The sequence below is a fragment of the Lipophrys pholis genome, assembly GCF_963383615.2.
Source record: "Lipophrys pholis genome assembly, chromosome: 19".
NCBI lineage: Eukaryota > Metazoa > Chordata > Actinopteri > Blenniiformes > Blenniidae > Lipophrys > Lipophrys pholis.
This window is the reverse complement of record NC_137647.1, coordinates 1,160,039-1,174,040: the sequence shown is the minus strand read 5'-3', so window position 1 is coordinate 1,174,040 and position 14,002 is coordinate 1,160,039. Positions and strand designations below refer to the sequence as shown.

At 46.7% G+C, this 14,002-nt stretch overlaps 1 protein-coding gene across 2 annotated transcripts in view; it reads right to left on the bottom strand.

Moving 5' to 3' along the window:
- Positions 1-14,002, bottom strand: part of LOC308124161 (myosin-9-like) — a 47,460-nt gene that overhangs the window by 2,270 nt on the left and 31,188 nt on the right. For both annotated transcript variants that reach the window (XM_080487018.1, XM_080487017.1), the window contains 25 exons: positions 12,808-12,995; positions 12,103-12,224; positions 11,938-12,007; positions 11,694-11,854; positions 11,376-11,484; positions 11,168-11,299; positions 10,872-11,078; positions 10,303-10,440; positions 10,098-10,221; positions 9,841-10,012; positions 8,965-9,177; positions 8,345-8,489; positions 8,023-8,229; positions 6,365-6,469; positions 5,791-5,943; positions 5,460-5,708; positions 5,154-5,366; positions 4,855-5,067; positions 3,901-4,062; positions 3,687-3,815; positions 3,507-3,595; positions 3,209-3,332; positions 2,355-2,563; positions 1,055-1,163; positions 117-289 (listed from right to left, as the gene is read on the bottom strand). In XM_080487018.1, the coding sequence (XP_080343144.1) occupies positions 117-289; positions 1,055-1,163; positions 2,355-2,563; positions 3,209-3,332; positions 3,507-3,595; positions 3,687-3,815; positions 3,901-4,062; positions 4,855-5,067; positions 5,154-5,366; positions 5,460-5,708; positions 5,791-5,943; positions 6,365-6,469; positions 8,023-8,229; positions 8,345-8,489; positions 8,965-9,177; positions 9,841-10,012; positions 10,098-10,221; positions 10,303-10,440; positions 10,872-11,078; positions 11,168-11,299; positions 11,376-11,484; positions 11,694-11,854; positions 11,938-12,007; positions 12,103-12,224; positions 12,808-12,995 (3,916 nt within the window). The remainder of the gene's footprint in view (positions 1-116; positions 290-1,054; positions 1,164-2,354; positions 2,564-3,208; positions 3,333-3,506; positions 3,596-3,686; positions 3,816-3,900; positions 4,063-4,854; positions 5,068-5,153; positions 5,367-5,459; positions 5,709-5,790; positions 5,944-6,364; positions 6,470-8,022; positions 8,230-8,344; positions 8,490-8,964; positions 9,178-9,840; positions 10,013-10,097; positions 10,222-10,302; positions 10,441-10,871; positions 11,079-11,167; positions 11,300-11,375; positions 11,485-11,693; positions 11,855-11,937; positions 12,008-12,102; positions 12,225-12,807; positions 12,996-14,002) is intronic.

Genomic DNA, 14,002 nt, shown 5'->3' with positions numbered 1-14,002 from the left:
CTCTTACACCGTCGACTTCCAAAGGAGAACGGAGACGCCCGTCTCCAGAGACTCTTCAGAACCGTCCCCCCTCCTCCTCCTGCAGACCCCCAGAGCCCCCTGGGGCGCCCACCCACCTCAGTTTGCTCTTGAGGGACGAGACCTCGCGGTTCATGGCGTCGGCCGACTCGGTGGCGTCCTCCAGCTCCCGCTGCAGCTTCCTGCGGTTGGCGTTGGCCCGCTGCGCCTCCTCCTCCGCCTCCTCCAGCTGACGCTTCAGCTGCTTCATGCGAGAGTTCAGCTTGTCGGACTGAGAGAAGAAACACCGGCGGTCAGTTTCACACTGAAGTCCACGTTCGTTCACTTATAATCTCTTTAATTTCATCGTTTGTGATGTTTTCTATCACGTCTGCGTCGTTTCTATATCCGTGTTGAATTTGAATTTGATCTCGGCAGATTCCAGGAAACAAACAGAACAAAGAGTCGATCGTCAAACTCATCAGCTGAAACTTTGACGGCTTCTTCATCATATAAAACTAAACAAGCTTCTAGATAATGTCTGAATATTACTGTCTTTACAATACACATGCAATATATACTATACACAAGTTTCATATAAAGTTTATACATACGTACACAAATATACATGAATATTAATGATATTTAAATAGTATATTATTATCAATTACATTTTAAATATATAAAATTGTGGCAATATTTAAATTAATGTTTTCTATTACAATATATACCTTTAATTATGGTTATTAAGCATTAATATATCTTACACCATTATATTCCGTATTATTGCAGTGAGGTGAACCTGTTGCTCTTCTTTCTTCTCTTTACTGAGGAAATCTGATTTAAAAAGCTTTTTTGGTTCATGTTAGTGTTTTGTTGTATTTCATCGTTGGTTCAGTTCCATATTTTGACCCCTGCTGCTGTTATACTCGTCCTTTTCATGTCCTTCTAAAATATTAAGAAGAATCCATGGGCGTGTCCTCTGGATGCTGCCGGCTCGTCTTTGCATCATGACTATGGACGTAGTTTGCAGGCTGGCGGGGAGCCGGCGGCTCACCTGGTCCTTGTACTGCTCCGTGTTGCGTCTCTCGTCGTCCACCTGCAGGATGACTTCCTTCAGCTTCTTCTCGGTGCGTCGCACCAGCTTGGTGGCGGTCTGCCTCTCTCTGCCGGGGAATCAAACCGTCAGCCGCAGCATTCACATGCAAATCCTTCAAAAAGTCACTGTCACACTGAAATACTCAAGAAAAATACTACTGAATCCTCCATGTGCTCTCAGATGTGTTGATCCAAACCACAAAGAATATATAGAAATAAAACAACTTTTTGTTTTTTTACGACATAAAAGATGATTGAATATTGGAGATAAATAAACACGATACTTTTATGCTTAAAGTTTTAAAGTTAGTATAAAGATACAGAAATATATAATTGACTCTCTTGAAAAATGTAGAATAAACTAATATTAATGATAAAGTCTCACTATTTGTAGTTTTTCTTTTTTTAAAGCTCCTAATGAGCTTTAGCTCCTCTTAAAGCTTATTTACACTGTTAATGTTTTATGTTTTTTAATGTTAGGGTTTTGCCCCCCCCCCCCCCCCGAGTGGGTCCATGTATAAATGCTGATTCTGTTATTTCCAAGCAGTTTTTACACTTTTTTAAGCTTCAATCGGCTGAACGTAGGAGAGTTGAGGCTGAATGTCTGATGTTTTCATGCTATTACAAGAAAAAAGAAAATTACATTTACACTAATTTCAACAATGAGCAGATTGATCTGTTCCTTCATTCTGGTGTTTGATCCTCTCCTGATGCTCCAGTTAGTAAAAACACCAGAAGTCCCCTGATCTGAAGTGATGCTGATATCAAATCCCCGCTCGTATTCTTCTGTTCGTAGGAATCCTGGCCTCTACCAGCAGATCAGATATTTCTAGTTGGTGCTCTTATAAATTGCAGAAAGGCCCCGACGAGGCGTCGGTGGCTCGCTGAGCCTCCCAACACACCCCGCTGGAGGGACGCTGTCAGTCACATGTACAGGACGGAAAGCAGAACTTGATCAATTCACCAATAACGAGTCTAAATGGCTCCGAGATATGAAAATGAAATAATATAACCTCACCGTCGACTCCAACAAACAGACTTACTATCTCTGAATCGGTTTAAAGTTGTTCTGTTCTCACTTTATTAGTTTTGTCTGATTGCTTTTCTTTGTTTTTCTTTATTTATTTCTAGTTTATTTTCATTTCCCCCCTAATTTGTCCGGTTGACCCTACATGTATCCATGTATGTACGTAGTATGTATAAATAAAACTAGATAAAAGCCGGCCGGGGGCAGTGAGGGTCCAGTCCAGTGGGCCGACCTGGTCTCCATGTCCAGCTGCTCCTCCAGCTGAGCGATCTTGGCCTCCAGCGCCAACATGTTGGCTTTGTACTTGGACTTGACGGTTCCTTCCAGCTCCTGCAGCTTCAGCTTCAGCTCCTTGTTCTGCCGCTCCATCTGGGACCGGGCGCCCTCCACACGCTGCGAGGTGCTGCGCTCGGCGCCCAGCTCCACGTTCATCTGGTCGTTCTGGAGGAGGAAGAGGAGGAGGAGGAAGAGGAGGTCAGTTTCATCCCACATTCTCTTGCAAAATGTACAAAAACAGCCCGACTGGTACAAATGACTCTTTAGTAAACTTCACTCTTCTTTACTTTTTCCAACTACGAGCATCGAAATTCGTCAATTTTTGCTCCACAAACAATAAAAAAAACCCACAATCCTGTTATTCTGAAGCTCAATGTTCCACCTGCAGCACCTTCATCTGTGAGCAGACACCAGTCACGTAATCATCTTGCCGATTTTAAAATGTGATAACTTGCGGACAGCTTGAGCCAGCATCTCCAGAACCTTTTTTACAGTAAACCACTAAGTTGTGACGTGAAAGAGTTCAAACTCTCTAAACGTAAAAACTGCAGCCAAAATGGTAGAAAAAGAAAAACAGAAATAAAAGCTATTTTTGCAGGTTTTGTTGTACCGGTTCTGCTCTGAGAACCTTGGGTCTATTCTACGCCGGCTCCTTCCCGCCCCGCCCCGCAGTGAGAGCCTTCCCGCCCCGCCCCGCCCCGCAGTGAGAGCCTTCCCGCCCCGCCCCGCAGTGAGAGCCTTCCCGCCCCGCCCCGCCCCGCAGTGAGAGCCTTCCCGCCCCGCCCCGCCCCGCAGTGAGAGCATGCCAACCTGCAGCATAGATTTCTTCAGCCTGTCGTTGGTCAGCTCCATGTTGCACTGCTCCTCCTCCAGCTCCTCCTCCAGCTGAGCGATGCGAGCCTCCAGCCGCCGCCTCTCGTCGGCGGCCTGAGCGCTGGAGGTGAGAGAGCACAGGGGAGAGGGTGAGAGAGCACAGGGGAGAGGGTGAGAGAGCACAGGGGAGAGGGTGAGAGAGCACAGGGGAGAGGGTGAGAGAGCACAGGGGAGAGGGTGAGGACACTCTGAGGCTTTGCTGCTTCCAGCGGCGCCAGCATCGACGTGGCCTCACTTCTTGGCTGCCTGGTTGTTGATCTCGTCCTGCAGCTCGTCTCTCTCCTGCTGGGCCTGCCTCTTCATCCTCTCGGCGGACGCCAGCTCCTGGAACAAGCAGCAGCAGCAGCGGGTGTGAGCGAGCAGCAGCAGAACCTGACGGAGTTTCAGAACCGGCGATGTACGTGTGCACACTGACCTCCTGCATCTGGATCATCTCGGCCTCCATGCTCTTCACCTTCTTCTCCGTCTCCTTGCTCTGGGCCAGGATCTCCTCTCTGGACATGCGAGTGTCCTCCAGGTCGCGGTACAGATCCTTCATCTGGGCCTGAGGGGAGCAGAACGGGTCAAACCCAGGAGAACCCGGCTCCACCTCTGGCACTCATCAGTTTTCTTCTTTTCTTTCCACTCACCTGGAGTTTCTTCAGCTGTTTCAGCGCCTCGTCGCGGTTCTTGTTGGCCATGTCGATGGCGGCCTCCAGCTCCTTCAGGTCCAACTCCAGCTTCTTGCGGGCGCCGACGGCGGCGGAGCGCTGCTTCCTCTCGTCCTCCAGCTCCAGCTCCATCTCACGCACCTGCAGGAGGCACAGACCAGATCCACCAAGCTGCTCCGACATCCTCTCCTCCCTCCGCCAGCAAACGTGGACAAAACTGAGGGTTTGATTTAACTAGACGATGAGTTGTGGACAGGAAGCGTGCAGCGACGGTTTCCTTCTTTTGATTGACTTCTTCTTCATGTTGCATAAATCAGTGTATTGGGATCTACATTTCATTGCACCGGCACAAACAAACGGCTTCTTTAATTGAGCAATTTCTGCTTTATTATTATTAAATACGTAAAAAAAAGATGTAATTTAGTTCAGATTACTTAAAACTACAATAGAAAAGTAATTTTCCCACATATATGTGTGTGTGCGCTTGGATTAAATACATTTCAATCATTTCTATACAAATAATTTAATCCAAGCATCTAAATATTTTAGATTTTTACACGGGAACTGAAATATTTCCAGTATCTTTCATTTTCAGTTTATAACTCATGAAAGTGGAAAATACAGCATCGTTAACTATGAGAATATTAATATTTATCAGATGTTTTTCAAACCAGAAACCATAATTAACCAAATTAAAAAAAATTATTTAAACTTTTTAGTTTTTGTGTTCTGAGTGAAGAAAAGACAAATTAAGTTTTAATTATTGTTCTTTAATGTAAAAAAAACCCCCAAAAACACCTATTTTATCCCCACGTCTGCTCGTGTGTGAGTGTGTGTGTGTGTGTGTGTGTGTGTGTGTGTGTGTGTGTGTGTGTGTGTGTGTGTGTGTGTGTGTGTGTGTGTGTGTGTGTGTGTGTGTGTTTCCTTCCCGACCTGCTTGAAGAGCGCCCTCTTCTTCTCCTCGCTCATCTCGTCGCGTCCCGCCAGGTCTCTCTCGTACTGAGCCTTCATGGCCTGCATGTTGACCTCCAGGCGCAGCTTGGCGTCCTCGGTGGCCTGCAGCTCGTCCTCCAGCTCCTCCAGCTGAGTCCTCATCTCCTCCAGCTGCTGATCCATCGCACGTTTGGACTTCTCCAGCTCGTGGACCTGCGGACGAGGCGTCGCTTGTCACTTCTGGGTGAAAACGACGGTTGATCAGAATGATCAGCGGTGACCGAGAGAAAGCTCCTCACGTTCTTGCCCACGTCGTCCTTGGAGGACAGCAGGTCTTCCTTCTCGGCGCGCAGCAGCTTGTTGTTGCGGTCCAGCTCATCCTTCATGTCCATGAGACCGTCCAGCTCGCGGGCCAGAGCCAGAGCTCGGGTCTCCTTCTCGCGGGCCTCGGCTTCGGCCCGGTCGCGCTCCTCTGCGTAGCGGGCGGAGATGGTCTTCTCCTCTGCCAGCATCTACAGCGAGACACAGCAGAGACGGTCAGTCCTGTCCACAGTCTAGTCAAACTGGAGCGAACCAATGAGCGCTCGCTCTGCTCCTCTGCCCACCTGGTCAAACTTCTTCTGCTTCTTCTCCAGGTTGGAGACGATCTGCCGGAGGTGGTCCTGGTCCACCAGCACGTCGTCCAGCTCCTGCTGCAGGCGGGTCTTCGTCTTCTCCAGCTTGTCGTAGGCGGAGCACTTGTCCTCCAGGCGCTGGATGCTTGCCTCCATCTCCCTCTGGATCCTCTTCTTCCCCTCCTCGGCCGTCTCCAGGCAGCCGGCGTCCTGCTCCAGCTTCTTCTTCAGCTCTGCGAGCTGCGGGGGGACAAAGAGGCGGCGGCGTCAGGTGGAACACATCCGAGGTGGAGAGTGCAGAGTCACTTCCTGCCAGCGTTACCTGGGCCTGGGTCGTCTGCAGCTGCTTCTCCACGTTCTTCTTGGCCTCCTCTTCCTCCTCCAGCTGCTCCCTCAGGCTGCTCTGCTCGTCCTCCAGCTGCCGCAGGCGGGTGCTCTGAGACAGCTTCTGACGAGTCTCCTCTTGGAGGAGTTCCTGTCGTCAAACATCCCCAGAGGAAAGAAATCAGGCGGGAAAGTGTTAACGTCAGACATGTTTGATGGGTTAAGAAGAGGAAGCAGAAACTATTTGGATTCGGCAAAAGTTGAAATAAGACTAAAAGGGAACCGATTAAAACTCATAAATGACAAAATGACAGAGCAGCTGATGTCTAAAGAGAAGCAAACATCTATTTTTCTGAATATTAATACTAAAATGCTTCACACAGACGTCACTACAATGTCATTAAATGTTCACTTAATTACAACAAAGCCTGTTATTGTCCATCTCCTCACACAGAAGAACCATTTCCTGTGGTTCACAGGGAGTGATTCAGTGGTCTGCAGGGTGAGAACCATGGATGATGAATTCCCTGAAGCAGAATCCCAAAACCCTCAATATGAGCTGCAGCTGGTACCTGAGCGTCCTGCAGCTGAGACTCCACCGAGGAGAAGTCTTTGGACGCCTTGATGGATTTGCCCTCCACGTCGTTCAGCAACAGGTTCACACTCTCCAGCTCCGTCTGCAACACACACACACACACACACACACACACACACACACACACACACACACACACACACACACACACACACACACACACACACACACACACACACACACACACACACACACACACACACACACACACACACACACACACACACACACACACACACACACACACACACACACACACACACACACACACACACACACACACACACACACACACACACACACACACACACACACACACACACACACACACACACACACAGACACAGACACAGACACAGAGAGAGAGAGAGAGACAGAGACAGAGACAGAGACAGAGACAGAGACAGAGAGAGAGAGAGAGAGAGAGAGAAAAAAGAAGAAGTTATTTATTTTGTTTATTCTAATAAATTTCATTATTTATTTACTCGGGAATTTATTTACTCAGCGTAAACACTCAAGTCTTACATGCTGCATGAAACACTTGATTTTGCTTAACTTGGAGAGAAACTGTTCACCCAAAGCCAAAAGCAAGTATTTGAATATACTTACATGTAACTATAATAAATATACTTTTACAGATGTTGAGTCTACAATAATTCCATAATTTTCCATTAATAAATATTGATTACAGGCTTCAGTCTTAGGTTGGAAAAAATGCCACTAATCATAATTAATTACAGAAAATTGTGCAATTCTTAGCAATTTGTTTTTTAATCGCTTGACGGCACTAAATTATTTATAAAGAAATATTTATGATAAGAAAAGGTTTTTGCTTCAAATACATGTATTACAGAAAGCAGAAACCACTTCACTGTTCACTTTTAGTGGATCAAATATTTTGACTCTAATATTTGTGTCCATGATGTGTTTTACTGTGAAAGCTACGCCGATTGATTTTCTACTTCCTCTAGTTTTTTATTTTTTAACAGTATGAAGCCGTTTATATTTCCTCATTCTAATAATTCTTATCCACAATCTACTTCCTCCACTTCTTACTTCAAATTCTAATACTTTTTGATTACAATTTCCATTTCATTTCCTTTTTACAACATTTTATTCTCTTTTTAAACTTTGACACTTTATATTTCTACTTTACATTGCTCATCCAATACTTTATTATCATTCTTCCTATATTTATGCTTCATATACTCTTTATTCCCGTTCTTCCTTTTCTAAATACTTCCACTTCTTATTCTTATAGCAATACCTCTATTTTTATGGTTTATATTTTCCTCAATCTAATTATTATCCATAATCTTCTTATGCTTCCTACACTTTTAACTTTAAATTGTAAAACCTTTTAACAAGTTTTATTCTATTTTTGAACTTTGCTGCTTTCTACTCCTCACAATTAAAAAACTAAGACGAGCAAATCAAAATGTTTTTAAATTCTTAAATAGCTTATTTTTATTCTTTTTACAGACGTACGTCTTAGAAAAACCTCACACTTCTTATATTTATGCTCTTTATTCCCTATTCCTTCTCTAAGTCCTTCCAGTTGTTATAGCAAAATTATTATATTCATTTAGAAATCTTTATGCTCTTTCTAAACCGTCCCTGGTGCCCATGCTGTACCTGCACTTTGGTGAATTTCTCGGCGAGCTCCAGGCGCTGCCGCTCGCTCTCGGTGTGTTTCAGCAGCAGCTCCTGGACTTGAGCCTCGGCCTTCTTCCTGCGGTGCTCGGCGTCTCCTTTTCCCTGCATCAGCGACTGCAGCTCGATGGTCAGCTCGTTCCTCTCCGACTCCACAGCCTGCTTGGCTTTCTCCATCGACACTTTGTTCTGCACAGACACAGACACAGACACAGACACAGACACAGACACAGACACAGACTCTGGGTGAGGACGTGGGACTGAACTGGGCTGCTTTCAGGCTGGGCTCTTCTCCCCGTCTTACCCTCTTGGCCAGCTCCAGCTGCTCGTTCAGCTCGTTGAAGGCCTGGCTGTGTTTCTGCCTCATGTCTGCCAGCTGCACTTCGTGGGTTTTGGCCTCCTCTTCCAGAGATCTCTTCAGATGAGTCACCTCCGTCTCACGTTTGGACCTGAGGAGGACAAAACCAAGAGGGGTGAGTCTGCGGCACAGGAGACAGACGAGGCTACAATTATTTCACCACATTTCTAAATGAGAAAAAAATGTTTATCGGAGCATCTTTAAGTGCATTGGATGCTTGTCAATTCAGAAACATGAAACTTAAGATGCTTTCATATGAATTCAGAACCTTTTTGATTGAAAAATATATATATAACTTCATTCAGAAAACTGAGCATTTTTCCCACCGAATATTCATGTTTTAAAATAGATGATTATGTAATCAACTGGGTATTTTGGAATATGAAGAACAAAGACTAGAAGGCGTTCAGCTCATATTGAGACACCATCTTCATACCAAATTATTCTGAACCAATCCAGTTGTAATAGTATATTGATCTGTTTATATTGACATTATTTCCCCTGATGGATGAAATCACTTTGCTGGAGCTTCTCCAGCTCTGGTCTGTGGACGGGGAGTTTCTGACCTGAGCTCCTGCTGAGCCGCTGTGTTGTCCACCATGTCCTCCAGCTCGGACTTCAGGGCCTCCAGCTCCTCTCCCAGGTCCCGGCGGTGCTTCTCGGCCTTGGTCCGGGCCTGCCTCTCCAGCTCCAGGTCCTCCTGCAGCTCCGACAGCTGAGCCTCCAGCTCGCGGATCTTCTTCTGGGCCATGTTCTTCTGGGCCGCCTCCTCCTCGATCCTAAACAAGAAGGCAGCAAACGTCAGCCGCCATGAGTCCTGCACAGCTTGTATTCATTCTTACACTTTGTAGACACACACACACACACACACACACACACACACACACACACACACACACACACACACACACACACACACACACACACACACACACACACACACACACACACACACACACACACACACACACACACACACACACACACACACACACACACACACACACACACACACACACACACACACACACACACACACACACACACACACACACACACACACACACACACACAGAAAGTATTTCTGGTGTCATTTCGGCTTGTATACGTGTCAATAATTACTATTTTGTCAGTTATGTGTTATTTCTCAGTGTGCAGAGCTGCTTCAACAGAAACAGTTAAGTTTTCTAATACTAATAATAATCAATGTGATTTTGTGCTCAAAGAGATGTTGTTTGACTCAAATAGGGTCCAAAAGGTGATTCTGTGTTTGGAGTTCCACAAACAATTCTTCTTTTTATTCTACACTATTTACAAAAGTTGATTTGTTGAAGATATTCTTAATTCAGAGCGTTTCAGAACTTTGTGAAACGTAAACAAGGCCGTTTCCACTGAATGGATGTGAATAAATCTCTGAACTCTCCTCGACGGCGTGCACAGACCTGGCCAGAGCCGCCTGGAGCTCCTCCTCCTTCTTGGCCAGCTGCGCTCGCAGCTCGGCGATCTGCGCCTGCAGCTCGGAGATCTGGTCGTGGGTCTCGGTGAAGTCGCCTTCCAGCTTGCGCCGGTTCTTCTCCAGCTCCTGACGCCCCTTCTCCTCCCGACGCAGGCGGTCTGACGGGGGGGGAAAACGACAAATTGAGAGTCAGAGAAGAGAAAAAGAGGACGAGGCCAGGCGAGATCTGGAGGAGCTTCCTACCTTCCAGGTCTGTGATCATGGCCTCGTGTTTGTTCTTCAGCTTCTGCAGACTCTTGGATTTCTCCTCCTCCTCCGCCAGGTTGGTGGTGAACTCGGAGATCCTCTCTTCCATCAGCTTCTTCTCCTGTTTTCAAGTAGGATGAAGTTGTTTGGAAGTCTGATAAAACAATCGCACCAACAACAGGTCCCGGTCTCTCATCCGCACCTTGTTGAGTTTGTTGTTCTGGTCGTCCAGGAGGATGACGTCCTCCTCCACCTTCTTTATCTTGGCTTCTAGAGTCACTTTCTCCAGCTGCAGCTTCTGCCGGGCTCCCTCCTCTTCATCCAGCTGCTGCTCCAAGTCCTGCATTTTAACGTAGGTAGCAGATGTTTTGCACTTCCATTTTATTGTGATTCTCAATTAGCAGAAATGTCAGACGGCATAAAACTCATTTAATTAAATGTGAGAGAGAAAAGCTAAATCGCTAGTTTATGCTGCCCATGCCTGCTTTTTAAAACAACAATGACTTCTCAGGTGTGGGATTGCAGCAGATGGTATTTGTGACTGCATGTGGAGTTGCTGGAGAATATTGTCTGACTGCATGAGATTTTGCTGCAGGTTGTCTTTCAGCTGCATGTGTGCTTGTACTGATGAGATATCGCTGCATGAAAAGCTTTCTTCTGAATTTCTTGTGAGTTTTCTAAAACGGTTGCTGCATGTGGATTTGTGAAGTTCCTGCAGGCGTTGCTGAGAAAACCTTTAGCTGCCGTCTGAAAGCATCTTTTCCTGCTTACGGTGATGTTCTGCTGCATCTTCTTCTTATCCGTCATCAGGTGAGCGGCCCGCTCCTCCTCCTCCTCCACGCGGGCCTCCAGGTCGTGGAGGATCTCCTCCAGCTCCTGCTTCTTGGCGGCCAGGCGGGATCTCATCTCCTCGGCCTCGGCGCAGAGCTCGGTCTCCGCCTGAAGCTGCTCCTGCAGGGCCATCTTCTCAGCCGACAGCTACGGGAAGGAAGGAGCACGGGACTCGGTGTCAGTCAGGTTGAGCAAAGCATCTCGTTGCTTGATCCGTGGCCTGATTAGAAGTTTACCTGGTGCTGTTTATCCTCCATCTCGCGGATCTGCTCCTCAGCGTACAGCTGCTTCTCCTTCACCTTAATCAGCTCGTCGTCTTTGGCCTGCATCTCCTCCTCCTGCCGGCTGACCTGCAGCAGAGGCTTCACCTGAACACAAAGATTGAGAGCGTTAGGAAAACAGAGAGGAGGAACAGTCGGTTTATAGAGCAGGAGACTGATTCACCTTGGTGAAGAGCCTCCACCACTGCCAGTTCCGGAGTTTCAGATAGGCGGCGCAGTTCCTCTGGATCACCTTCATGGCGGTGAGCTGCTGCTGCCTCTTGGCAAAAGCTCTGCAAAAAAGCAAGAGGAAAACAGAGTCAGTTACGGCTTTAGAAGTCACAGGTGTGTCGAAGCAAGCTTGTGTTTTTATGACTATGTGTTTATGTGACGTCAGGACTTCAAGAGTGAGACAAATCTAATTCTTGTATTTGTTTGTTCTTCATATTGAGACTAAGCTACACACTGATTGGTGAAGTCTGATCATAAGTTATGTCCGTACTTGCGGGCGACGTATCCTCTGCACCAGGCCTGGAAGCTGATGATGATGTCTGTGATCTTCATGTCCCTCTCCTCCTCCAGGTGAGCCAGGACTCCCGCCCGGAAGAAGACTTTGCTCTGCCCGATGCGGTACAGGTTGGGATCCAGCTCCAGACTTTTGATCTGTGTGGGAATGGGAGAGCATTGAAGAACCAACGTGTTTGCGGGACGAGACGACGGGGGATTATTCTGGAGGTTTTCCTCACCATGAGCACGCAGGCCTGCTTTCCGTCCATGAAGCCTTTGGGGATGGCGTTGGGAGTCAGGATCTCATACCTGAGGGACAAGCAGGGAATCAGATGTTGAATATGTTTCTTACAAAGGAGGGTGAAAAAAGAAAAGCACAGAGGAGTTATTCGATCATTTGTCACCTCTGTCTGAACTCCTGGAAGACGATGCGGTTAGGGAAGCCCTGTCTGCAGATACGGATCCCCTCCAGCACCCCGTTACACCGGAGCTGGTCCAGCACCAGGTGGGGGTCCAGTTTACCAGCCTGACATCAAGCAGTTGATCAGAAAGAGCTTTTTCATCCACAACATGAACTTTACATTTTTTTGGTTTAGTTACAGCAACACTAATTATAAAGTCACAATTTTCTTTCAGTGCAAATATGTGCAACATCAAATACACAGAAAATAAGAAAAGAAATCCTACAATCGGTAATATTTTTACTATCAGTACTACTTTACTGCTCTTCTCATGATCTCTTGTTTGAAGGCATTTCTGAGATCTTCTGTTCAGTTCTGAACAGTTACTCGAGTGAGAAACCTAAAAACTAGCCTCTGATCGCTTTGTACTATCAACTCATATTTCCTGGAGTGGAAGCTCTGAAGCATTTCCTTTTAAACATTTCCAGGTTGTCCAGCGAGACGCCGCCCCGTCTGACTCCTGCTACGAGCTTAAAGCCACTCCCGACCATTAATACTGCAGAAAATGATCATGAGCAGCACAACCATAAAATTAGAACTAATAAATCCTCTGGTTGCTCAGTTTATTTCCCAGAAGGTTCCGGTGTCCAGTAACAGTCTTGTTCCCGTGGGATGAATTCTATCAACTTCAACTCCGTGAGTCTTCACCTTCTTCTCGTGGTTGGGGATGATGCACCGGACAAAGTTGGGGTTGGTGTTCCTCAGCGTGGCCATGAGTTTGGAGAGCTGCTCCTTGTAGAGCTGCCCCACCGTGCGGAACATGCCCTTCCGGGTCTTGAAGGCGCCGGGCATCTCAGACATTCCGGACACTTTATCCAAGCCCACGATGCGGTCCACTGAGGGACGAACGGCAGGACGAGACGTCGACACACAGAAGAAGAAGAAGAAGAAGAAAAAAAACAAAAACATTACGCCGGAGGCCACAAGCTTTGGTTTCATTCACTGAACTGAACACGGAACCAGGCAAATTCAAACCAAATGCACAACCACAAAGAGGAATGAATGTTTCTCTGCTTCCTCCTGGCAAACAGACACCAGGAGAGAAGAAGAGGTGGTTCAGTGAAAATGTCACACAGACAACGAGTGAACGTGGAGGGACAAGAGAGCTCGCGAGCATGACGACGGGGAAGCCAGTGAAGTGTGGAAAAAAAAAAATAAAAAATCACACACCATAACGACATGAAACACATCCAGTGCAGTGAGCGAAGGGATCGGACATCTCTCAACACTGCCAGCTGGTTCCGAGTGTAAAACCGCATGGTCGAATTCAAATGTGCATAAACTTTGGCGGATGCAGTGGGCAAAAATAAAACAAAACCACACCCATGCAGTATATATATATACCCTTGCTGCAGTACCCAAGAGCAACACCAGGAGTCCCCAAACAACACTATTACACAGAGGGAGAAAAGGAAGAGTTCATTGAGGCAACAAGAGTCAAGATTGTTTTGTTATTGCAGGACTCAATATGCAGTGCTATCTTTTGAAAGATGAGGGGGGGAAAGGGAGACACAATGAGGAAACAAGCATGATTACACAGACGGAAGGATGAAATACAAAAGAAATGAAACCCCTTCACCTGAATCTGAGTGCAGAATAGGAAAGCGCCGATAAAAATAGGCTCTCTGACAATTCTTTACCTCTGAGAGCCGTTTCAATACAAAAATAAACGGACAGAATGGGGCCACACGGAGGAAGAAGAAGAGGATGGACGCAATCGATGGAGATTGAACAAAGGTAAAAACAAAGGTTCACACACCAGACAGCGAAAGAGAGAGAAAAATGAACCAGAGGGTCAATAAGAAAGGTCCCCCCCCCCCCCCCCCCCCCCGAGTGGACGTTA